This window comes from Mobula hypostoma, chromosome 11 (genome assembly GCF_963921235.1).
Source record: "Mobula hypostoma chromosome 11, sMobHyp1.1, whole genome shotgun sequence".
Taxonomy (NCBI): Eukaryota; Metazoa; Chordata; class Chondrichthyes; order Myliobatiformes; family Myliobatidae; genus Mobula; species Mobula hypostoma.
Genome location: NC_086107.1, coordinates 18,392,127 through 18,418,325, shown reverse-complemented (window position 1 = coordinate 18,418,325; position 26,199 = coordinate 18,392,127). Strand labels below are relative to the sequence as shown.

At 40.0% G+C, this 26,199-nt stretch overlaps 1 protein-coding gene across 1 annotated transcript in view; it reads right to left on the bottom strand.

Annotated features, from left to right (window-relative positions):
- The window catches only part of slc6a5 (solute carrier family 6 member 5), a 68,949-nt gene extending 43,543 nt beyond the window's left edge, over positions 1-25,406 (bottom strand). Inside the window, exons 1-6 of the mRNA XM_063061727.1 lie at positions 25,321-25,406; positions 23,138-23,332; positions 21,794-22,285; positions 21,265-21,397; positions 4,634-4,765; positions 4,368-4,541 (exon numbers count right to left, since the gene is read on the bottom strand). Of these exons, the coding sequence (XP_062917797.1) occupies positions 4,368-4,541; positions 4,634-4,765; positions 21,265-21,397; positions 21,794-22,285; positions 23,138-23,140 (934 nt within the window). The 5' untranslated portion in view covers positions 23,141-23,332; positions 25,321-25,406. The remainder of the gene's footprint in view (positions 1-4,367; positions 4,542-4,633; positions 4,766-21,264; positions 21,398-21,793; positions 22,286-23,137; positions 23,333-25,320) is intronic.
- Between the last annotated feature and the right edge of the window lie 793 nt (positions 25,407-26,199).

Here is a 26,199-nt window from a genome sequence, read left to right as displayed (position 1 = left end):
TTTCATTCTAACTTACTTTATCTAGAGAAGCACTTAGAATTAATGCAGTTATTCATTCACTTTCATAATCAAAATATAACTTTGACAGAGTGTTAAATCTGTGACCCACACTTCCTCCAAGCACTGCCTCCCTGCTGGGAGTATGTGAATTTACCCCAAGAATTGATGACAACTTTGACATGCAAGCTTTGTGGAAATCATTACTGCAAAGACTGATGCAATGCCTATCTTCTACATTGCTGACACTTTGAGAATCAAGTACACTAATCCCAACACAAGCTACAATTCTAAACATGCCAAAAGCACAGATTGTTATAGAATGGAGACAGAGGCAAGGTAGTTCAGTGTCCAAATGTTGCCTTAAACCAGAAAGATAATGTTTATACATTTGTTTAAAAAATATGTAAAATAAGTTTACATTTCTTATTATGTCCTTTATAATGCCAATTGCAGCTTAGTCTTGTTGGTTTTGATTAGTCAGGGTGTCAAAGATCACAGGGCAAAGGCAGGAGAATGGGGTTGAGACAGATAATAAATCAGCTATGTTTGAATGGCTGAGCAGAGTCGATGGGCCAAATGGCCAAATTCTGCACCTATGTCTTATGGTTGTTCTTGATATAACTGGATATAATTTAAATAATTTATACCCTTCAATGGCATCATTACTCTAAGTTTGTTATGAACTAATGTACAGTATAGTTGGTTAAATGTAAGCACCACACTGAATTTTTGTCTGAAGCTCAAAGCTTTTTTCAATCTAAAATTGCTTGAATCCTAGGCTGCTTGGTTATTCACCAATGTTCAGATGGAAACTAATTTGATTATCTGGAATCTCATTGAATTTATTTGCTTAATTGTTTCTTCAGAGACATTAGATTTTGGTCCAATGATACTAGAACCTTAATGGTACATCTCAGTTATATTGTAAATACCCTGGAGCCATTTCAACAAATGTAGATTTTCAACAAAAGGTCTGATTTTATGCTAAAGATTTCTATTTGCTTATGGCCTTATGGGAGAACACGTGTGCATAAACTTACTGGTCTATAGCTAGGAACGATGAGGAAGAATTAATTCAACCCTGCTCCCAATCACTGTGTAGGTCATTGTGAGAAGACCCAACAGAAATGACACATCTCTCTTTGGTGAAAGACTGTTTCACAGTCATTCGTACTGAATTACCTTTGGGTCATTGTGACTAGAACAAGACTAGTATTGTTTTATGAAAAAAATATAAGCCACGATCTTAATATCAGGTTGTGATGCAGGGAACCTTAATCCAAGAAGGAAAAAAGATAATTATCCTTATAAAAATGTCTTAAAACATTAAGTGGAAAATATTCAAAAGTGGACATTACATATCTGAAGTATTAACATTGAGAGGGGTTATTCTTTGGCCCTTTACCCTCAATCTTGTGCAAACACTGCAAGACTGTATCCTTTATTACTTACATTATAATCACAAGACAATAACAATCACTGAGCACTATAGAGAAATATGAAACATTCGACATTCGAAGCATTCTTTAAAGTGATCTGGTGTGACCACAGTTTTTTGACATGTCTGGATTAAGTATCTGTCCATTTATAGCCAATAGTTCCAAAAGTGGAGCAGCCAATTTCTGACTGAAACTGAGACATAAAACATGCACCACATCTCTGTCATATGGGATGGTCTCCTTTATTAACCAAGCCATAGAATATAAGAACAGGGAGATAATGCTGGCACTGTAAATAACACTAGTTAAACTACAACAGGAGTAGTGCTTACATTATCCATCTCAATGTTACAGGAAAGATGTGATTGTACTGGAGGGAGTACAAAAAAGGTCTGTGAAAATATCTGGAATAGAAAATCGGAACAATGAGGAAAGACTGAAAAGGCTAGAGTTGCTTCCTTTGGAATAGATTGGAGACTTAATTAGTTTGTATAAAACCTTGAGGAGTCAGGATAGGAAGGAAGCACCTACTTTCCTTTCCAGAGCGATCAAAACTTGGGGAGTAGAGGTGTTGGGACAGAAGATGGGATAGGGGGAGAAGTGTGGTTGCAGATTTAAAGTACTTTGTAAGTGGATGGAAACTCCGACGTGGACGGCCACAAGCCCGGCGGCGAAAGGAGGAGGGCTAGACGTGGAGCCAGCAACCCCATCCCATAAAAAAAACCCAGAGCTACAGCAATCTCTGAAGATCTCATCCCTGGGAGAGGAAAGATCTTCACCTAGAAGATGTATGAAGATGTGTGATGAAAGCCTCATGTCCATGGAAGCTACAAAGCTGATCAACCTTCTAAGAGGGCTGGACAAAGAAGACCTGGTGACACGACCCTGAAGCTGACACCAAGAAGATCGGCAAAACGCAGGAACAACTTGAAAGACAAGCCCCAGACAGAGGACTCTGGTGAGCTCCCGTTAGCAGCCTATGCCCCAGTAGGGGTGATAGACATAAGTAACACGTGTAAGTGGATGGAGCAGTACATGAGGACACTTATTTTCATCCAAAGGATGGTAAGGATCTTGAACTCACTGGCTGAAATGATGGTGGAAGCATAAACATTCTCCATGTTTAAATAGTACTTGGATGTGTACTTGAGAACACAAGAGATCCTGCAGATGCTGGGAATCTTGAGTAAACACACACAAAGTGCTGGAATAACTCAACAGGTCAGGTTGAGTTCAGCAGCTGAATTGAACCAATCAGAAGCAGCTGATTCATTCGGTCCTGATGAAGTGTCTCAGCGTGAAACATTGAATATTTATTCTCCTCCAAAGATGCTGACTGACCTGTTAAGTTCCTCCAGCATTTTGTGTGTGTACTTGAAGATTCTTGGCCTGTTGGGCAACAGCTTGGCAGCTAGAAATGGAATTGGGCTAGTTCGTTTCTGACCGATACAGACACATCAGGCCAAATGGCCTGATTTAGTGTGCTATGCTCTCTACAATTTAATGATCTAACCAAGTGACACAGATTCTGCAGCCTCCCTAGCCTGTCGTCACCAATTAAATTCATTCTAATGTTTTTGAGATGGTACAGAGGGCAGAGCATCAGAATAGAAGGATATCCATTTCGAACAGTGATGAAGAGGAAATTTTTTTTGGGCAGAGGGTGGTGAATCTGTGGAATTCATTGCCACAGATGACTGTGGAGGCCAAGACATTAGGTATACTTAAAGTAGAATTTGATAGGTTCTTGATTAGTAAGGGTGTCAAAGGTTACAGGGAGAAGGCAGAAGAATGGGATTGAGACGTATAACAAATCAGTCATGATGGAATAGTACAGCAGACTCGATGGGCCGAATGTCCTAATTCTGTTCCTAAGTCTTAACATAATTTTGTTGATATAAATTAAAATTTCTGGGAAGTATCAGATTTTGAAGTTAATTTTTGAAGGTGAATATTTTTAATGTCATCTAATACTTTGCTCTCTTCAGCTGGTGTCAGCTTCAATACAAATAGAAGAGTGTCAAGGGGAAGTGGAGAAGATTAGGTTTATTAGGACTAGGAATGGCCTGCCGGAATAATAGCAGAATTACAAACTACAATAGCTTCCAAAAGCGATTTGAATCAATATTTGGAATGAAAACTGCTCAGAAGATTATGGGGAAGGTCAGTTCAGTGGACAACTCTTTCAAGTAACTAGTAAGGAGTAGATGCCAAATAATACCCGGTTCGATTCCCACCACTGCCTACAAGGAGTTCATATGATCTCCCTGTGACAGTGTTAGTTTCCTCTGGGTGCTCCAGTTTCTTCCCACAGTCCAAAGACATAAGGGTGTGTAGGTTAATTGGTCACGTGTGTGTAATTGGGCAATGTGCGCTAGAAGGGCCTGTTACTGTACTGCATCTCTAAAAATCTATCTCCATGCTATAAAATTCTATGATTCTGCAAAGCTACAGTCTAACATCTCATCATTTATATAATTAGTAAATAATTAATGAACACCCAATGATTCACTCATAAATTACATCATCTGATGGTCACTGTAATAATTTGATTAAACTGAACCTCTTATTAAGTTACATGGACCTACTCAAATGAAGGCAACTATGTATTAAAATGACACTCAATTCAAATTACCATAACAGCAGAAGTAAAATGACTAGCAGTAACCTCTTTCCCAATTCCCACTAGCCAACAAAGATGGATGAAGGTTAAAAATGAATAAAAGCAAATAAGGCTCGTGATGCTGGAAGATGCTGTGATCCCTGCTGGAATTTGAGAGGACTGGTTGTCGTTTTAAGGCAAGTTATTTTCACAAGTATCCACGTCGACCCCTGTAAAACTAGTGCGTGTCTTTGTAATATGTTAAAACCTCCTCCAATGGGTCGGAAGATTGGATCTGTCCAAAGAATAGGTTCTGCAGTGGTTACCCAATAGCAGCTTGTTCTTGTCTCTACAATTTTCAGTGTTCCAACTGTTTTCACAAGATGCCCAGGGAAGTACAGGAATACATGATGCAAAAAGGTAGAAAAGGGTGTAACATATTATGATGTTGTAGTACACTGCAATCAGAACCGAGATGATCAACATAGCGATTCCACATCCTGCAGACAGAATGAAAAACAAAACAATGTCATGTTTATTTTTAGACAAAAGAACTTGTTATCAGAAAGTGACTCTGGATGTGAATATTTACCTTGCAAAGCAGGAATAGCCTTCCACACAGATATTGGTCCCTGACTGGCAAATTGGCCAAGTGCTGTTTCAAGGAGGAAAATGGGGACTCCAGCAAACGCCAGCATCATCAGGTAAGGGATCAAAAATGCACCTGAAGGAAAAATCAGTGAACAAAGGCAAGATTCAATATTTATTGATCTAATTGAAGAAATTAAGATGACTTTAAAAAGAGCTTGGATGAGTTAGGGTACAAATTATATTTAGTTTACAGTTATAAAATTCAGAAGTTAATCAGAAATCTCAAGCTGACGCCAGTATAAAATAAAGTGTGCTAGAGAAACAATCTGTGTCAGGCAGAAGATTTTATATACAGTGTGTAATGCTAAGGCCAGACAACAGGGGACGCCAGAGACTCTGAAATCAAAACTGATGGCGCTGAAAATCACAATATCAAGTTTACAACAAAAAGCACATCATTTCAATTATTGTGAAAAAACTGTCCACTAGAATTTGGTGTAAGTTGATAATCTCAATATTGAATCAATAAAAATTAAATACAGCTCCCAGACTCAGTGTATAATAACATTCTCAAACCCTCCTTAAGATACTGGAAGATAACTGGTAAATGATGCTACCAGAGCATTTTACAGTATTACTAAAAATCATGCAGAAGGCAATTAGTCACATACCACAATCCTTAAAGGGTTTCAACAAAATTACATATATTACATGTCATTTCCCTTTGATAATGAAAGGAAACAAATAATTGTCCATTTTGTATGCCTGTGAATTATGGAAAACAGACCCATCAGCCCACTGATTCCCATTTTAACACTAATTGTATCTTAATCCATTTTATTCTACCAAAATTTCTATCACCTCACCCCGCATCACCAGATTCTCCCACTAATTTACATACTAGGGCCAATGAACAGTAATAAATTAACCTACCAACCTGCTCGTTTGCTTGTTTAAGTGCAATCATGAAGAAAACATGGCAGTGCCTCCACTTCCACACATCTATAGAAGTTTGTGAATACTCAGCTTGACATCTAGAACTTGACAAACTTCAATAGATGTGTGGTGGAGAGTATATTGACTGGCGGCATCACAGCCTGCTATAGATATACCAATGCCTTTGAACTGAAAACCCTACAAAAAGTAGTGGATACGGCCCAGTCCATAATGGGTAAACGACCGAGCACATCTACATGGAGCGCTGTCGCGAGAAAGCAACAAGGACCCTCACCACCTAGGCCATGCTCTCTTCCCGCTACTGCCATCAGGTAGAAGGTACAGGAGCCTCAGGACACACGCTACCAGGTTCAGGAACAATTATTACACCTCAACCATCAGGGTCTTGAACCAGTGGAGTTAACTTCATTCAACTTCAGTTATCCCATCACTGAACTATTCCCACAACCTATGGACTCACTTTCAAGGGCTCTTCATCTCATTTTCTCAATATTTATTGTTTAATTATTTATCTTTTTTTTTGTATTTGCACAGTTTGTTGTCTTTTGCACATTGGTTGTTTATCCATCCTGTTGGGTGCGGTCTTTCATTGATTCTGTTGTGGTTTCTTGGATTTACTGTGTATGCCCGCAAAGAAATGAATCTCAAGGTTGTATATGGTGACATATATGTACTTTGATACTAAATTTACTTTAAACTTTTTGCACTTCAAACTTTTGGTGTGGGATATGGGAGGTAACTGGAGTGCCCCGAGGAAGACCACGTGATCACTGAGAGAACAGATTGTACAAACTCCATACAGCCAGTGCCTGAGGTTCAGGATTGAAACCAGTTACTAGAATTGTGAGACAGCAGCTCTACAAGCTGCACATCCTCTGAATCCAATCCCAAGAGGATGCTGTTCTACCAACAACAGTTGCTGGGCTATCATGTACCTCCATTTTTTTTTCCAACCAGTTTCCAAAAGCAAACCTTTTTGGTGTGATTGCTGCTAGCCTCCAGACTGGGATGACTTGCTCTCCCATAACCGTATATGATCTGGGACATACTGTGTGTTGAATTCAAGGCTGACATTAGTCTTTACATAGCTTTTATCTCCACTATGTCTCTAAATATTACTAAGAGGCAGGTCATTGGCATCTTTTTTAAAACAACATACTAAGATACTGTGGAAAATTATGTCTGGTGATGAAACTACATCTGCTGGAGAAACTCGGCAGCTTAGGCAGCATCGCAGGAGGAAAATAAACTGTTGACCTTTTGGACCGAGATGTTCCTCAAGATTTCCAGCATCTAGAGAATCCCTTGTGTCTCTGGTGATTGTACTGTCTGTCTTTTGAGATCCTCAGAAAGTTGCCAGCTCTGTCTCTATGATCAGGGTCTCAAAAATACTATAAGTCCTTTAAATGCATGAATTTGAAAATCAAACTATTTTCTGTCACTAGATTAATTTTCCCACTTTGATGTAGCAGACCAAGGACTGTCTAGGACGATGAGAATGAGTCTTTCCTTTGGTTGCTTCCTTTCTAGAGATCAGCACATAGTGTGATCCATGGTCATTAGATAATCTGCAAGAAAATACGTCTACTGGCCAGGGATGAAGTGAAGGTTCAATCTCAGAGCTAAAAGGTGAATGTCTTTAGCTCCAGGATTGAACCTCCACTTCATACAGTTTGGTACATCTATCAAAGGATATTCCTCTGGCTCTCAAGGAGCATTTGGGGTGTCCCGGTCTCTGGAAGTATGAGGATAATTATTTCCAAGCCAAGAAGGTACAGCACAATAAACTACAGGAACATCCTTCGATTGATGTATCAAGCTGTTTCCTCTCATAGAATCACAGAGTCATACAACACACAAACAGGCCCTTTGGCCCAACTCATCCATGCTAACCATGGTGTCTATCCGAGCTAGTCTCAAATACCTGCATTTAACTCATATACCTCAAGGCCTTTTCTATCCATGCATGTATCCAAAAGTCTGTTAAGCACTATAATTTTACCTGCCTCTGCAGCTTTCTTTGGTAGTTCTTTCCATATACCCATCATACACTGTGTGAAAAAGTTGCCCCTCAGATCCCTTTTAACTATTTTCCCCTTTCCCCTTAAATATATGCCCCCTGGTTTTATAGTTCTCTAACCTGGGAAAGAGGTCATGACCATCCACCGAGCCTATGCCCCTCATGATCATATAGACCTCTAAAAGGTCACTCTTCAGCCTCCAATGCTTCAAGAAAAAAAAGACCCAGCCTATCTCACCTCTCCCTATAACTGAAGCTGTCCAGGCTGGTAATGTTCTTGTGAATCTTCTCTGCATCTTCCCCAGCTTAATGTAATCAGTTCTATAGCTAGTCAACCAGAACTGCGCAAAATATTAGTGTGGTCTCACCATTCATTTTGATGGCTCTAGGGCTGTACTCACTGGTGTTTTTTCAGTGAGGTAGGGTCTCACTGAAAACCTTAGACAGAGTGGATGTGGAGAGAATGTTTTCAATAGAGGGGATTTCTGGTACAATGGGGCACAGCCTCAGAATACAAGGATATCCCTTTAGAACAGAGATGAGGAGAAATTTCTACAGCCACGTGGTGGTGAATCTGTGGAATTCATTGCCATAAATGGCTGTGGAAGCCAAGTCATTGGATATATTTAAAGTAAAGGTTGATAAGTTCTTGATTAGTAAAGGTGTGAAAGGTTATGGGCATTAGTAAGTATGTTAAAGGTTATGGGAAGAAGGTGGGTGAAGGGGATTGAGAGGGAAAATAAATCAGCCATGGTGGAATTGTGAAGTAGACTCAATAGGCCAAATGGCTTAATTCTATTCCTCTGCCCCATGGTTGAATGGTACAGTTACAAAGAGATATCTCAACTCCTGTACTCAATACCCTGATGCAGGCTAGGACTAAATAGTGTTTTGCCTTCTGTTCTGAAAATGACACGTGCATAATCATCTGCAAGTTATCTGGCTGATGTAATTGTATGTACTGAAGCAATTTTCATGATTGCAGGATCCTCATCAGTCTCATTAGCTGTACTGGACCATTTCCAGATCTTTCTGGGCTTACTATGATGAAATCCACATCATAGCGCGCAATCATTTGGTTCACTACTTTCAGATTTCTACTGTAGGTTTACCACACTAACCCCATGTGTTTTAACCACCTCTCTTTAATTGACTAACTTCATTCAGGAGGACATTGCATATTGCTTCTGAATCAAGTCGATACCCTACTGCACATCACATTGGCATTTTTTCCACAAATTGCTCTCATTTGACTTGAGATACATTTTGTTCCCTGGACTTGATGAAATGATACTTGTCGTGAACTCTGTTGAGCTCTTTTCATCCACTCCATGAACACTTAACGTCCTCTTCATTGGGCATTGTTTGTGGTAAATGATTTTCTTGTCTACACCATGCACATATTTTTCCTTCAAAGAGTATTTCTTTGTCAGCCGCGTGTTGTTGTCCATCATAATGCAACACTGCAACCATCTCTTCTGCTGTTTCTGTCAGACTACACAGCATGCTGCTGGTCATCCAATGTTTCTAGCCTAACTTTGGATAGTTCCATAGCTTTGCCTCATTGCATACACTTTATTGGAGAAGATTCTGTTCGCCCAATATCCACTCCCTCATATTGGACACTTCTGTTCTGGGGGAAAGTGTACTATTATCCATCTATAGCCCTCGGTTAGGTCCCCACTCAGCCTTCTCCACACCAAGGGACACAGACACAGCCACAACCAGGAGTTAGCAGAGAGAAGGAAGTTGATCATATACTACACACCTTATAAGGGTACCATCCAGTAACTGAACTATTTTGGCTTCAGTCCATTTGAAGTCATCAATGTAACCCAGGACATTTATGATCATTGAACCCAATAGACTCACTTAAATTAAAGAGTTCATATAAAATTTTAAATATATATATATTAACTCTGAAGTATAGTAACATAAGAAAGTGATAAAGCACCAAACAGAAAAGATTCTTTTAACTTCCATAGAAGGCACAATAATCACTTTGACGTTTAACTTCCTAAAGAAATCGATGCATGAAGTAAAACCCAAAGTTTCCATGTCACTACACATTCTAACTTCCTTTGTACAACATGTCCAACTTCCCACACCATTCCTAGGTATTCCAGAACCTTTAATTATTTTCTGAAAATTTTATCATATTTCCCTCAGTGGAAGTAATTCTGGCTTTGACCATTCATAAAAGTCAAGTTGGATTAATTCAGCTCCCACCTACAACTTCTACTTCAGTTGATGCTAAAAATTAACAGAGGTGTACATCAATTAACTGAATCACTATCACCAATTTAATAATTTCACCCAAACTCAAATAATACTACTTTTATCTAAAATGAACAATTTAAAGTCCAAATGTTACATAATAAGCAATTACTGTAAAAAAGCGGCAATGACACATCTAAAGCTCCAGACATATACTTAAAATCATTTGCTTAACACAGTAAAATCACAACGTAGTTAGAGAGGTTAAATTCATACACAACAGTTACACAAATTAACATTAATTAAAAAATGTAGAATGTGTAACATGTTGCCAATTTCAGTTCATTTTAAAATGGCATTATGGTTAAATGTCAGTCCCAAGTCCAATTAGCATTCTATTCAACAGACATTGTGCCACTATTACAGAAACTATCTGTTCACTCCAAATGTATTTAATTTCTTCTAAATAAATGACCTAGCTGCCATTATGGAATTCAAGCGAAGTCTGGATTACTAGTCCTGTAACATAACCACTCAGCAACCATGTGCAACAGCTTCCAGTAGCTTGATTTCCAAGTAACTTTGATTAAGTGTAGCTGTAAAGATATCGACAGTTGTTGCCGTAACTTGAATAGTAAAGCATCTATCTTTTTTCAAATAAAACCAATGCAATTTTTGATCCATGTCACCACTACGCTATATAAAAGCAGGCAGATGCAGTCAGCTACAGAGTAACAAGCATAATGAAACTGTAGTAAAGTGACAGGTAATTTTCTCAGAGTACCATTGCAGAAGTATTATCTGGGAGATATTAATTATATTGCGACAAGTATATTGCACAGAAGTCAGTGATAGGTGCATCTGCTTATCCATACTTCAAAAAAAAATTACAGGAAAGTTACTAACATGGTTAGAGCATTAGCTGATTGATTGGAGGCAGTAAATGGGAATAAAAGGATCCTTTTCTGGTTGGCTGCCAGTGACTAGTGGTGTTCCGTAGGGGTCGGTGTTGGGACCACTTCTTTTTATACTGTATATAAATGATTTAGATGATGGAATAGATGGCTTTGTTGCCTAGTTTGCAGACGATACAAAGATTGGTCAAAAGGCAGGTAGTGTTGAGGAAACAGGTAGCATGCAGAAGGACTTAGAGAGAGATTGGGAGAATGGGCAAGAAAGTGGCAAATGAAATACAATGTTGGAAAATGCACAGTCATGCACTTTGATAGTAGAAATAAATGTGCAGACTATTTTCTAAACGGGGAGAAAATCCAAAAATCTGAGATGCAAAGAGACTTAATTTAAGAGGTTAATTTGCAGGTTGAGCCAGTGGTGAGGAAGGCAAATGCCATGTTAGCATTCAAGAGGTCTAGAATACAAGAGCAAAGATGCGATGCTGAGGCTTTATAAGGCTCTGGAGCTCTGGTGAAGCCTCACCTTGAGTATTGTGAACAGTTTTGGGCCTCTCAAGTTAGAAAAAGTTGTGCTGGCATTAGAGAGGGTCCAGGGTAGGTTCACAAGGATGATTCCAGGAATCAAAGGGTTATCATATGAGGAACGTTTGATAGTTCTGGGTGACATCTGGGATCAGCCATGATGAAATGGTGGAGTAGACTCAATGGGCTGAATGGCCTAATTCTGCTCCTATGGTCTTATTGGTCTAAGAACTATAGATTTTATGATCTTCTGAAGGACTCAGCGGACTTAACTCTCAAGCAAGCAGATATGGTACCCTTAAGCAAATAAAAGTTCATAGTCGTGACTGGAAGCAAGGCGGGGGTGGGGGGGCGATTTCAAGACAGGCTGAAACACAGAGGACTGAGACCTCCTCTACCCAGCATCTTGTTAGCAAATGTGCAGACGCTGGAGAACAAAATTGAGGACCTGAGGGCAAGATTGCTGTATTGGAAAGAAATTAGAGATTGTTGTTCTATGTGTAATCAAGACATGGCTTACGTCCAGCATGCCAGATACAGTAATCACATCCAAAGCCTTCTCAATTCACAGAATGGACTGAACTACTGATTCAGGAAAGGCGAAAGGAGGAGGTGTGTATTTCATGATAAATTCTCAGTGGTGCTCCAATGTGGTAGTTTTGTTGAACTCGTGTTCCACTGACCTTGAAAACCTAATAGTCAAACACTGTCCATTCTATTTACCAAGGGAGTTCTCCTCCATAATCCTGACTCAGTTTACATACCACTTGCGGCTGACTATTATCAAGCACTTTGAGATACTGCATAATGTCATTTCCAGACAAGAAATAGTCCATCCTGACGCATTTCAAATCAAAGTTGGTGACTTTGACGAGGCTTGTTTAAAGGAAACCCTACCCAATTACCATCAGCATCTAACCCATGGTACCAGAGGTCCCCAACATACGAGACCACTGTATACTAAAACAAGGAATGCTTACTGTTCCATGTCCAGACAGCATTTCAGTAAATCTGATCACTTGGCTGTCCTTCTCCCACCTGCATACAGGCAGAGGCTAAAGAGCAAAGCTCCAGAGTTTAGTAGAACTAAGAGGTGCTGAGGGCCAGGACAGATGCATTCAAGACTTGTCATCAAGGAAATTACAAGACGTCCTGGTACAATCTCCAGAAAGCCACTTCACGGGTGAACTGGCAATTCTGAACTAATCTTGAACTGCAGAAGGATACTCAACAGTTGTGGCAGGGCTTGAATGCTGTCACCTCTTATGAGGTAAAATTAAATGACAAAGGTGACAACAGGGCATTGCTTCCAGTTGAGCTTAATGGCTTCTATGCTCACTTTGACTGACAAAGCATGGAGGAACCATCATGAACTCCCACAGCCCCAGATGATCCTGTGATTTCTCTGAGGCTGATATACGAGTAACCTTCAGGAGTCTGAACCCACGAAAAGCATCCAGTCTAGATGGGCTACCTGGCCAAGTACGAAAGTCCTGTGCTGATCAACTGACTGGATTGTTTGCTGAGATCTTTAACCTCTCACTTTGGCAGACTGAGGCACCCAGTGCCTCAAGCAGTCTTCACATATACTGGTGCCTAAGAAGAATGTGGTAAACTGCCCCAATGACTATCATCCAGTAGCACTTACATCCACAGTGATGAAGGGTTTTGAGAGGTTGTTGACGAAACACATCAACTCCTGCCTGAGAAGTGACTTGGATCTGCTCCAATTTACCTATCGGAGTAAAAGATCCAGAGCAGAAGCCATCTCATAGCCTCTTCACTCAACCCCAGAACATCTGGACAGCAAAGATGCATACTTCAGGATACTCTTAAGCAAATATAGCTGGGCATTCAATACCACCATCCTCTCAAAACTAATCAATAAGCTTCAAAACTTTGGCCTCCATATATCCTTGTGCAATTGGATTCTCAATTTCCTCACTGCAGACCCCAGTCAGTTTGGATTAGCAACAAAATCACCTCCACAATCTCCATCAGCACAAGTTGACCGCAAGTCTCTTTGCTTAGTCCCATGCTCGGCTCACTTTAAATTTATGAATGTGTGGTTAAACACAGCACCAATACCATATTCAAGTTTGCTAATGACAGTATCGTCGTAGACCAAATCAAAGGTAGTGACAAGTCGGCAGATAGAAGGGAGATTGAAAATCTGGCTGAGGGGTGCCACAGAAACAATGTCAGCAAGACCAAGGAGCTGATTATTGACTTCTGGAGGACAAAACTAGAGGTCCATGAGCTAGTCCTCATTGAAGTATCTGAGGTTGAGAGGGTCAGCAACTTTAAATTCCTTGGTTATATCATTTCACTTTTTCAGTCCTGGGCTGAGTGTGCAAGTGCAATTACGAAGAACGCACTGCAGCATCTCCACTTCCTTAGGAATTTGCAAAGATTTGGCATGACATCTAAAAGTTTGCCAAACTTCTAAAGATTCCCTTGTACAGAAAATCCTACAAAAATTAGTAGATATGGTCCCCTCCATCACTTGTAAACCCCTCCCACCATTGAGTACATCTACATGAAAGTGTTGTCACAGCATCCATCATCAGGAACCCATCCAGGCTATGCTCTCTTCTTGCTGCTGCCATCAGGAAGAAGGTATAGGAGCCTCATGATTCATACAATCAAGTTTAGGAATGCTTATCTACCCTTCATCCATGAGGCTCTCGAACCAAAGGAGATATCTTCATTCATCTTCACTTGCCCCAACATTGGAACATTCCCACAACTTATGAACTCATTTCCCAAGGACTCTTCACTTCATGTACTCAATATTTACTGTTTTCTTATTATTTCTTTTCTCTTTTGCATTTGGGAGGGAGGCAACATCGACTTAGGCCATGAGAGGCCTGCATCGGTCATTTTCATGCCTTACAAGGTGCAGATTGGAAGTCTGTGTGGGGCGCCACTCCTCACACAGACACTAGAGCAATGCGTGGCTAAGTGCCTTGCTCAAGGACACAAACACGCTGCCACAGCTGAGGCTTGAACTAGCGACCTTCAGATCACTAGACGAACACCTTAACCACTTGGCCACATGCCCAACACGTCCCCTCCCCCCCTCCTTTTACATTTGCACAGTTTCTTGTCTTTTGCACATTGGTTGAATGCCCAAATTGGTAGGCTGTTTCATTGATTTATTATGGTCATTATTCTATTATGATTTTTTTGAGTATGCCCATAAGAAAATAAATCTCAGGGTTGTATATGGTGATATTGATGTACTTTGACAATAAATTTACTTTGAACTTTAATAAGGGCTCCTGATGCAGTTAACATGGCAAAACTATTTTCACCAGCAAATTTGGAACATTAAAGCACAGATTTAAGATACTTTGGAAGACGATATGAAATTGTTGCTATGAACTAAGACCATAAAACAGGCAGCTAATTAAGCTTAAACAACAGGAATTCTGCAGATGCTGGAAATTCAAGCAACATACATCAAAGTTGCTGGTGAACGCAGCAGGCCAAGCAGCATCTATAGGAAGAGGCGCAGTCGACGTTTCAGGCCGAGACCCTTCGTCAGGAATTAAGCTATTTGTTCAATTGAGTCTGTTTCACTATTCAATCGTGGCCAGTTTATTATCGCTCTCAGCCCCATTCTCATTGGAATGTATTAGTTAAAAGAATGGTGGAAAAAAGTTCAAAAGTTTTTTTTAAATATACTGGTTATCGGATATCTGAAGCGAAAAATGCAGTTTCTTTGGGGAAATAATGCGTATCTGAATTAAACAACAATACTTTTATAATAGCCTCATTTGTTCTTGATGAATCCATTGGAAAAATATCACATATCTTCTTTTAAAATATTAACCTGACTCTTGAGCTATTCTGCCTTATTTGTGCACAGTGGAAAATGTTTGCACTTACTGCTTACAAAGGAAGTCTTTTTGAGCACAGAATTGTCCTTGGATGCAGTATCAATTAAAATTGTCTTCAAATTAAATAATGCTTCTTTAAACGTGCAAAATTTAAAAGTCTCAGGAAGCCTGAGGTATTGAATTAATTTATTAATAATTTACTTATTATGGGCATCGCCTAGCAGTTGCCATTCATTTCCAGGTGCCTTTGAATTGAGAGTCTTGCCAAACCATTAGTCAGCACGCAGCTGTGAGTCTGGAGGGTGGTTCCGTCAGTCCTGAACTTGTAGAGTAGGACTGGGTCCAGGCAAGCATCCAAAGACGAGCCTGTGCAGAATAATCACGCAGCTGTGATTGTCTACACTTGGCCAAGCAATGCATAGAGTTCATCCGTCCAGCTCGACTGTGGATTAGGAAGATCCTACATTAAAGTCTCACTCGCATCCAAATAATCTATTGCCATCATTTCCCCCAATAAATGACCGTATGCAATAAAGTGCAACCCTTGGTGTTCTACACCCCCCTCCCCCCAAACGAGCAGCAGTTGCTAGTTCGAGCCTCAGCTGTGGCAGCGTGTTTGTGTCCTTTGAGGTCCCATCAGTTGGACATTTACACCGCAAACTCAAGATAATCGGTAGATGCCGGAAATCTGGACTAAAATGAAACATGCGAAATGCGGTCAGGAAACACACATGGAAAGAAATAAACAGTTGACGATTCCAGCCGAGATCTTTCATCGGGATATTTACACCGGTTGTTACTTTTGCTATACAGTAGAGAAACTGGTGGGAAATTTATTCCAGGGATTTCTTTTGGGTTATGTCCCACATGAGATTGCGTTGTACATCCCAAACGATCGCCGCCAAGAGCAAATCGAAGGGAAAGGTACCACTATCTCGTAATTTTCACATGATTTTCCAGGAGTAAAAGCTTTAATTGGAATGACCCTTAGGCATTCCAAATTCTAATTGGATTTGGATTATTTGGAGAAAACCCGCAGCGGGTATGAAAAAGAAATTTAACAGATAGCCAAGAGATCAGGATGACGATAATTGTTGCAACGCCCATAGAAACCAATAAATAAAAATAGCATCCTAAAATTAAGATTTTAAAGGAACGGGAATCGTTGCCACGTGACAAGATTGTTGCTGTTAGAGTCAAACACACACACAAGAAAAATTTGAAGGCTCGTGATTTGACTTAACGAATATCATAGCAATACTGCGAATTAATGGAAATGTTTTAAATAGTCCAGTAAACATATTACTGTCTTACATCATAACATTCTGAAATGGCGTAAGGGATAGAACAGAAAATAATGATAAGATTTTGGTCACAAACAAGAGAAAATCTGCAGATGCTGGAAATCCAAGCAACACACACACAAAATGCTGAAGGAACTCAGGAGGCCAGGCAGCATCTATGGAAAAAAAGTACAGTCGACGTTTCGGACCGAAACCCGAACCCAGTCCAGCCGAAGGATTTCGGACCGAAACGTCGACTGTAATTTTTTTCCATAGATGCTGCCTTGCCTGCTAAGTTCCTACAACATTTTGTGTGTGTTGTAAAAGATTTTGGTGTTTTTTTTTAGGGAAAAAATTTAGTTCTCTGAGATTCTAGTACTGTTTCGCCTAAAGGCCATCGAGTAAGCATTATGTTTGCTTTAACAATACCTGGCCAACTCACTGAATTTGGTTTAGGTATATAAAAATTAAACACCATGTAAACACTTCTAGAAGGGTTCATTCGAAATATAGAAAAGGCAGCCAGATGCAATTTATTTCCCTTGATTTAAAGCCTAATATTATTCCACATGACTCAATAAATTTGACTTTTTCCCATTTCATGAAATTTCAATATTTACCAGTTTAGGATCAATATCAAGTGTAATATCACTGACATATATCGTGGAATTTGTTGTTTTGCTGCGCCAGTTCAGTGCAATACATAAAATATACTATAAACTACTGCCGAATGGCTGAAGTGACTGAAGCTCAAATCTCAGTACATTCGCTTTTATTGGGCCCTTGAGACCGGTCCAAAGTCTTTCATTTCCCACAGAATCCTCCCTCCTCCCCCCCCCCCCCTTTGCTTGTAGTTCCAAATTAACATGTTTGTGCTAAAGTATACACTTCTTTTCATCACGTTACCTCACACATTTTGAGGCTTTTTGAAAACGTGTGTTTATCAGCATTTGGTGCTGATTTGCTGCATAGTTTAATCTTCATTAAACTATTAATGGCGTTCTTATCATGTTATAGACATATAACGGATCCTTCATTTTACCCATTTCCAGACAATTGCATTTTTCTTGCCCCCCCCCCCCCGTTTTACAGACGTAAAAGTACATAAATTCACTTGATATTTGGATTTGATCAAATGTCCCCAATTGCGTCATAAAGGCACCCAAGTAACATCGGATGTCATCCACAGACGCGCGAAATTCTGCACTGGGAGTCTCGAGCAACACTCACACAAAGTACTGGCGGAACTCAGCAGGTCAGGCAGCATCTATGGAGGGAAATAAACAGTCGACGTTTCCGTCCGACACCTTTATCAGGCTGGAGGAACTTCATCCAGCATTTTGTATGTGTTGCTCGGCCATCATCGAAGTGCGCTTCTGTACTGACGAAAGATATATTTGCAAACACTTCATCTCGATTTCTGCGCACTTTTAAGGGGGAATATTTCAACGTATCAACAGAACTTCAACTATGACCTTAGTGAGGCAATGTGGGGGAAAGTACAGTATCGCAATGTGATTCAGCTGTTAGCGCCTTGTCCCGGCTAGGTTGCAATGCGCAAATGCGTTGGGCATTTTGGGAACCTAGCCCTTCTGAAATGAGGTGACTTCTTTGTGAAAAGGAAAACAAGCATCAATGTTGCCACGATGAAACCATACCACAGATCAAGAAAACATATAAAAGTTGATGGATATGATGGGTAAACACAAGAGATGTTGCAGATGTTGGAAATCCAGGGTAATACACACAAAATTCTGGAGGAAGTCAGCAAGTCAAGCAGCAGCTATGGAAAGGAATAAAACGAGTCGATGTTTCTAGGCCCTGATGACGATTCTTGGCCGAAACGCCATCTCTTTATTCCTTTCTATAGAAGCTGCTTGACGAGCTGAGTTCCTCCAGCATTTCCTGTTCGCTAATCTGGATATATTATGTTGTATTGAACCAAAAAGGGTGAATCCGCAGTATCTCTAGATTCCAACTCCGATATCTAAAAAAATCCAGTGCCAACTATTAGTAGCTATTCAGTTATGACAACGAGTCGTTCTCTTCCCCGGTTCTGTATTTATATTTCTATTAAACGAAGGTGATAATTGAATGAAGAAATTTTTATTAATAAATAGCTAAGTCATTGTTAATTATCAATTCTAAATGCATTCGCTTATCAAGTTACGGGAATTGAACCATTTCTCTTTGTATTTCCATAGTGGTACGCAAACACAAGAAATAAACTTACAATGAACTGTAGGACTTAATGCCTCTCATGGCACTAGATGGAATGATGACCAAAGCACTAACTTTCTAAATACAGTATGTATCACACAGTAAGTACAGCATCCATCACTCTTTTATTTCCAAATAGAAATGTTACCTACAGTAGTATAATTCACTTCCTTATATGTGCGATAATTTATCATCAATCTTTACTGACAATACAACTTTTTTTCGCAAGAGTCATCTGGCACTAATGCCACGTGGGGTCTGTTGCAAATGTCTCGAATCTAGTGCTGACCACTGTTATCTTTAAGAACCGAAGCAGAATATCGCACGAAATGCTGATGCAGATGTGACATTGAGCAGGAATGCTGATAACGCTGTTCGTGAGATGAGGATAACATCATACAACCTTCTCTAGAACATTGATTTACAAGTATGCAGATATGGCCGTCATTAAAATCCACAACAGCAACAATAAGCGATGTCAACCTAAACTGCGCATTTTCTTCGAAACTTGATACAAAAAGCTTCATAATTTAACGGCATCGCTTAATTACAATGTCTGTTATAAATATTAATAGGCGTCTGTTTATTAATCCATTCGCATTTTCGTTCATGATATCTAGACCGATTATTTGGATAGATGGTTTGGGATAGATGGTTTAGGACAATGCCTTCAGCAACTCCTATTTAAAGATAGACTGCGCAGATTGCAGAAATTCAAATTATCTTTTTGAAAATACAAGTGCTTTTTTGTAGCACCGTTGAATTCAACATTCTCAAGTGGGTGGTACTGTATCGGAGTAGATCTGGTGCTGGGCAATTCTTACCCACCTAGTCCATGTGTCAATTTAACACGTCCTTCCATGCGTATTAGTAAAACAAAAACAAAGTAAAAGAATTGGCCCAATTTAGTTTTATTGATCTCAAATTAAACTAAGGCTTATTTTTATCAGCACCAGAAATGCTTCGCCCGCCCCAGGGAAGCATCAATGCTTCTTGAGACTAATCCTATCAGCAAGTAAGCAATTCATTATCAAGTATTGTAAAGGTTTGGTTTTGGTGATAAATGTAATATGATCCGAAACATATTACAGTACTGGTCTGGTCAGAGATAGTGCAGGGAAGATTGGCCATTAACTCATGATTAACTCATGGAATGCTTTTCACACAGGAATGCAAAAGGGGGAATCGAATTTACGATGCACCAGTTCGGAAATTCGACGGTTCGATTTGAACTGCCAGTGGATGCCAAAGAAATGCACGTCTGCGTTATGAATATATTATTTGTCGGCACTACTATGAAACAGTTTAAACTGTTTCAGCTTCGTTCAATTGGTTGCAATTTCTAATAACTGGGATCCAAAATGATGAATTCAATTGAAACTTCAGCACAACACATTTAAAATAATACACGTGTCAAAAGCAAACCTATTGTAAACATGCTAACACGAATTATTCACTCGTGACATCGGCTGTAGTATGTGCCGCATTCAAGTGCATGAACCCTTCCATGTAGCATAACTCATTCGTTTGTTAGATGCATCTGCATACTCGTCCATGCACGTACTGTATAAGGGTATGCATTGCACGTATGTACAACATAATGCAGGTTAAAATTTGTTGCAATTAAATTGTAACTGAAGATATATCCTTTTTTTTTGTAAATGTACATTTTTTGTGCTCCATGCTTAAAGATCTAATACTGTGTCGGGTTACATGCGAATTAGTGTAAACGGAAACACATTCTTCTATTACTACGGACCTTATGACTATTCACAGAGTAATTAAGTGTTCTCTAACACTTTCTAAACTTTGGGTGTATATAATTTCAAACATTATTTATTTTAGATGAAAACGCTTATATTTACATGTTTTGATACTTCCTATTGACTAGTTACCGATATTTTCCGAACAGATTACTTATTATCCCAAATTAATAAACTATCATAAAAATAAACGACGTTGCCATGATTTTTTAGACTGTGGACAACCATGTTGTGAAATTATCTTGGACATTGATAAAGCGTGTACCCTTTGGGCTTTTTTTAAAACATCTGATTGTACGATCTTCACCTAACGTTTTGTGGAGTCAATGTAATCAGTATTAACATGCAGCGGCCTCTCTCGCAGTGCACACGACCACTTGCTCACCTCAGCAGTGAGGAGGACTGCCGCAGAATGCAGAGGCAACATCCTCGAGGTTCGCTGATTCCCAATCTGCTCTCCTCCCCTCCATCTTAAAATGTCCCAAATCCTGGCTTTCCTACACAAAATCACAGGTTTCCTTTCCTGTTTGAGACCAATTCTATTCGAGTGGTTATTGTCAACAACGAAGAGAGATCGAGAGAAAGAACTACTTTGTTTGTTTTAAAAAAGGCTATTGTTTGCTTTTTTTTCTGACTGATGTGTCTGTCTCTGAATCATAGAACCTCCATTTCGTTTATAGCACTGCAAATCATTCTATTCTGTTTTTCACTTTGCTCATAAAAAGCCAAGGATATTTGTAAACATTTTACTCCAGCTGCTGGTGCAATATCCTGACCATCTCCACCCCCACTCCAAGCTCCCTATTCCGATGCTTGTGAACCTGTGCCTTCTCCTGTCTATGAGGTACGACCGATGCATGTCGCAGAGTATCGCCTACACTGGGATCTTACCTCCGCCGTTTTGAAATGCGAGGTAGGGAAACCGCCAGACATTGCCCAGTCCTACAGCATAGCCCACCATAGACAGAATAAAGTCCAGTTTATTCGACCAGTTTCCTCTGGCTTTGTTCTCATCTCCATCTTCCTAAAGAAAATAAAATGTAGCTCATTCTGCAAACCTGCAATAATGGCGACTGGTTACAATACGATTTACCATTATTTATCCCAATGTCAGATTCCTTTTTTTGATGCAGTCTTGATACAAAAGAAATCACAAGATTTTAGATCTATGAGTGTGAATACGCATTTCAAGTGAACTGCATTGAGACAAATTACTTTAAAAACAATTACCCATGAATGAAGTGGAATTAGAGTAGTCTAACCTTCAAGCAACATTTCCTCCGAGTATTCTGTCTATACATTTAAATGCCGTAGAAAAGTTTCCCTTTTCAATAATTATGTGGATCTATTTTTCAAACGGAGTTAATATTGTTTCAGTTTAGTTAATTTCACTGCACAATTAAAATCGAGAAACACTTACATTATTGGCATTGCCAGGAAATACAACTGTATTACCATCTGTTCCCAGGACCACCGTACTAGGGCTTTTCGAAACCCAGCTGCTTTTGGCATCGTTTAGCTCCGTTGTGGTTATCGCAGAGCGATTTACCTCCATCTCGGTGATCTTACAATAAGCAGAGCTTGCGTGATCATTGTTGTCAGTTGAAGTATCCTTGTGGGGTAAAATTTCGATAGAATCCAGACGAACGGCGGAGTTGGGTTGTGTGGAGGCATTCATACATATCCCAGTCTTGACGGTCTCAGATTCGTTAGATTTGGCTTCTTTGAGAGCTAAGCCGGTGGGCTGAGGAGCGAATACAGAGGCCTGCTGTCCATCTAAAGGTAGGTGTGGTTCAGTTTCCGGGCTGTTTCTGGGTACCCCAGCACCCTCGAATCTGCTGGGCAGCTCTGGGGTGAAAGTATCCCCACCGCTGACAATTTGCTTGGTCATGCCTTCCTGGTCTATGCTGTCCTGTGAAATACGAAATTCTAATTATACCACCGCGCTTGTCAAATGTTTAAAACAATCTTATTTATTCAATTAATAGCAGAACAGGCAGGCAAGGAGTATGCAAGTTTCATATTGGGAGTGATGTGTAGGTATTTTGTCAATTTTTAAATGACCCATCCGACGCAGCAGCTGAACGGTACCCTGTCAAGCACTTCTCCCCATCTGCGGCTCTTGCACAACGCTTTGGCTTTCTGCTCACGGATTGCAGTGTGCCCGACTCTCTCTTCCACAATTATGATACGAATCTTTAATTTAACGCCCCATTTGTTTCCTGTCACTCAGAACCCGCATTGGGTTATTTTCCTGGGACTGCAGTAGGTAGCGATTACCCGATGCTAGGCAATCGCAGTCTTCTTTGCACTATTGACTATTTGAAAGCAAACATTTTTTTTGTTGTCTAGGGCCCGTCGATTAAATATATACCAATTTTAAAAATTAGCCCTGCCTGTTCTGAAGTATAACCTGCCTAAGGGCCAAGTGTTATAGTACAAATTTCAAATTAAAGCAAAAAAAAAGAAGTTTTTAATTCAGACTTCCTATGCATGCCGAGCGTTGCGGGTAAGCTTACATTACTTTAGGATGTTCCCAGATTTTCAATAGTTACAACATTTTCGCGTTGTCGCCTACCATTTGTTACTGTATCAGGTTCAGCACCACAGACAGCTCCACCGTTCTTCGGTCAGAAAACTTAGTTCACCCTGACAATTTCAGAAAACTAATTCGAATCCCAACCAGAACTATCCCCTCTCTAAGTCTACATAAATACAAACCGAATCCAGAAATAGATTTAAAAGGAAAAGCAATGTCACTCACCATGTTTGCGAAACGGCAGATTTGAGGAGGGGGAAAGCCGTGGGAAATGCCACTTAGAATGATTTTCTCCCAGCTCCGAGCAAGCGCTTTCTGTACGTTACTGTGCAGATTGGGTGTGCGTCAGTAAATACCAAGGTGCCCTTCGTCTGACATTTTCTTGATAATAAGTGTTTGATAAATCATTACCCTTGGATTCTGATTTTAAACACACAACAAAAGACGCAAATGTTAGCGAGCTGTCACTCACGTACGTATATGTCCCAAAGATTGCGCGTATGGAATGACTCACATTACCGAATTAATAAACTGGAGGGGGGGGGGGGGTGGGCGAGGAATAAAAATTCATTACTCAAAATTAAGCCGTTAACTATTTCATGATGTTAAATTTCGTGCTAAATCGTACTGGGCATGAACAATGCTTTATAACTTTACCGCAAGTATTCAATGAAACAACTTCTTAAGCTATTAAATTCCATGCTAAGTACTATTGGCCACGGACAACGCTTTATAACTTTATACCATATCTTAAATGAAACAACTTCTGAGAGTTTCCACCCTCAATATTAAAACATTTAATGTTGTTAATTGTTTTCCTGTTACTGGGGGGAGGGGGTTGTATTTAAATCACATATTTCAAGACCTGAAGAAACACGTCACATTTTGCCATTTTCTTATAATCGTGGAAGATTTAAGTTTGTGGGGGAATAATTGATTCAGGAAAGGAACTTTGGGTGCGTCCGATTTACGTCAGCTTTACCGGCCGGTTGACCAATTGCCAAATGTAAAAATAGATCGCTTTACCGCAGCTCTTTAAGAATAAATATAGCTTTATATAGAAGACTGCATCCACCCACGCTCCGGCACGGGGTGGAGTTCATGCAATATATAATCAATTTTCTTTAAAAAGGTCTGATGGGATGGGTTGATTTGCTCGTTTTGTCCAGGGTTAGATTTTTATAGCGGCCGTACTTTAAAACATAGTCCATGTAATCTTTGACGCAATGCACCCATCCCACTGCCACGCATAGTACGCGTCGTTTTGTATTGAAGTGAGCCAGTCAAAGCGGTTTAGTCCAAACTCTGCTGGCACAAGTTTAATATCGTGAATAAAATATTTAAGTATTCGTGCTCTTCGCTCCTCACGGTGGGGATGTGAAGATGAATTTCTATTATGCGCAGACCTTAACTGGGGAACGTTTGGCGTGTGTGGACAGAACGGGACATTGCAACGATAGAAGTTTGAGGAAGGCTTCGCGATTCTGATCATTATGCTGCAATGAACACAGGGGAAACCTTAGTTTTTAAACATGGAGTTGTAATCATGAGTTAAGAACCAGCCCAGCGGCGCATATTTCCACATCACTACCCCACCTTTCTCCCAACCGCTTGTGAACCACCCTGCCAACATCGCCCCCATTCCCCTCTAGTCAGTCCTTTGCTTCTAAATGGGGCAGAACCGGCCTCTTATCTCCACTCGGTTAGGTCCGATGAGCTCTAGGTTTTGCTCCCGGTCACAGGTCTATCGTAAACGAAATACCCAGAGTCAGTCATTTAAGCGAGTTTAAAAAGAGAAATCCTTTAAATTTCGATATCCATAACACGCTTTAAAGTATCGACAGCTTAAAACGCGGCAAAAGTCTGATGCTATCTGTAAACTGAACTGTTCTTTCCCAACTTTGAGTGGACACCAGCATCACGTTAGAATACGTTAAGATTTGGAACCTGGGTTCTACTTCAGATGTATCTTACATTCCTGGAGCTTAAATTGAAATGTGCGCTCTGATTCCCCGGACTATGTTCCCACTCGCTGCACCCCGCCCTCTCCTAAAACTGCCGGATTGCTGCATTGCGTTCAATCATTAAACCAGCTGCTCCCTGGCCTTATATAATACCGACATCCTAAAGCGAACAGTCTGCAAGTCCTCCGTGCGCTGTCTCTGATTAACTATTGAGGGCTAAGGCAACAACTTCACATTATACGTGCCAGTAGCGATACTTCAAATAATCTATTACATTAGCCTGTGTTAGTAACGTGTCTAATCGATATACAATTGGATTAATTGAGATCAGTTGGATATTTGTCCCAGGAGAGGTGGCCGTTTTAAAAATTAAACTAATTAATCAAAAAACTAAGGCAACAATTAGATGAATGATTACATTATTTTAAGTAAACTTAAACTCACCTATATTTAACTTCAAACTGTGCATGCTTTGTCTGAACCATATCTACATATTCCCACTTCAACAGATTTTAGTTATCCATCGCCGATATATTTTAACTCTTCTGTTCACCTTACCACTATGGAGCAGAACAAAGTTCAGAACTGTAGTCGTCACCAGTAACGAACAGAAAATGCTGGAAGAACTCAGCAGGTTAGGTAGCATCTATGGAGACGAACAAAGAGCCGACATTTCCGTCCGAGACCAGGAGTTCTGTTGAAGAGTCTCGACACGACACTTCAGCTCTTTATTCCTCCCCATAGATGCTACCTGACCTGCTGAGTCCCCGCAGCATTTTGTGTGTGTTACTCCGAATTTCCAGCACCTCTTGTGTTTACACAACCGTCACTAACTTAGCCGCCTGAGAGCGTATACCGCTTTTAATGACTTTGTTAAAGATGAACTGTCTTTGTGCCGTGCTCTTTCAGCAGGTGACCTCACCGTGTATAGAGACCTCAGCGGGCTTTAGCCCCAGAGGCTATTGCGTAGGAATCCGGAACACGTCGCCGATGTCTCTGGAAATCTCTGACTGAAGGAAAATGCGCAATCAATCAAATTCAATATCATCTGAACTCATTATCGTTAGATTGAAAGACATTTTTGTCGGACAGAAAACGGCTCGGTCATCATTACCGAGTTAGCAAAACGTATCTAAAAGTAAGCTATCTGTCGCAACAGCGTCAACCTCATGAAACTTTGTTGAACATATCTTTTTTTTTAAGAGTTTAAAGCAACATTTCATGTTTAGTTTTGTGTTTAGAAAACGAAAAGATGCCACCGGTAAAACCAAGACTATTTTTGTGTTTACAACATTCAAAAATTTCCTTACTTTTTCGTCATCG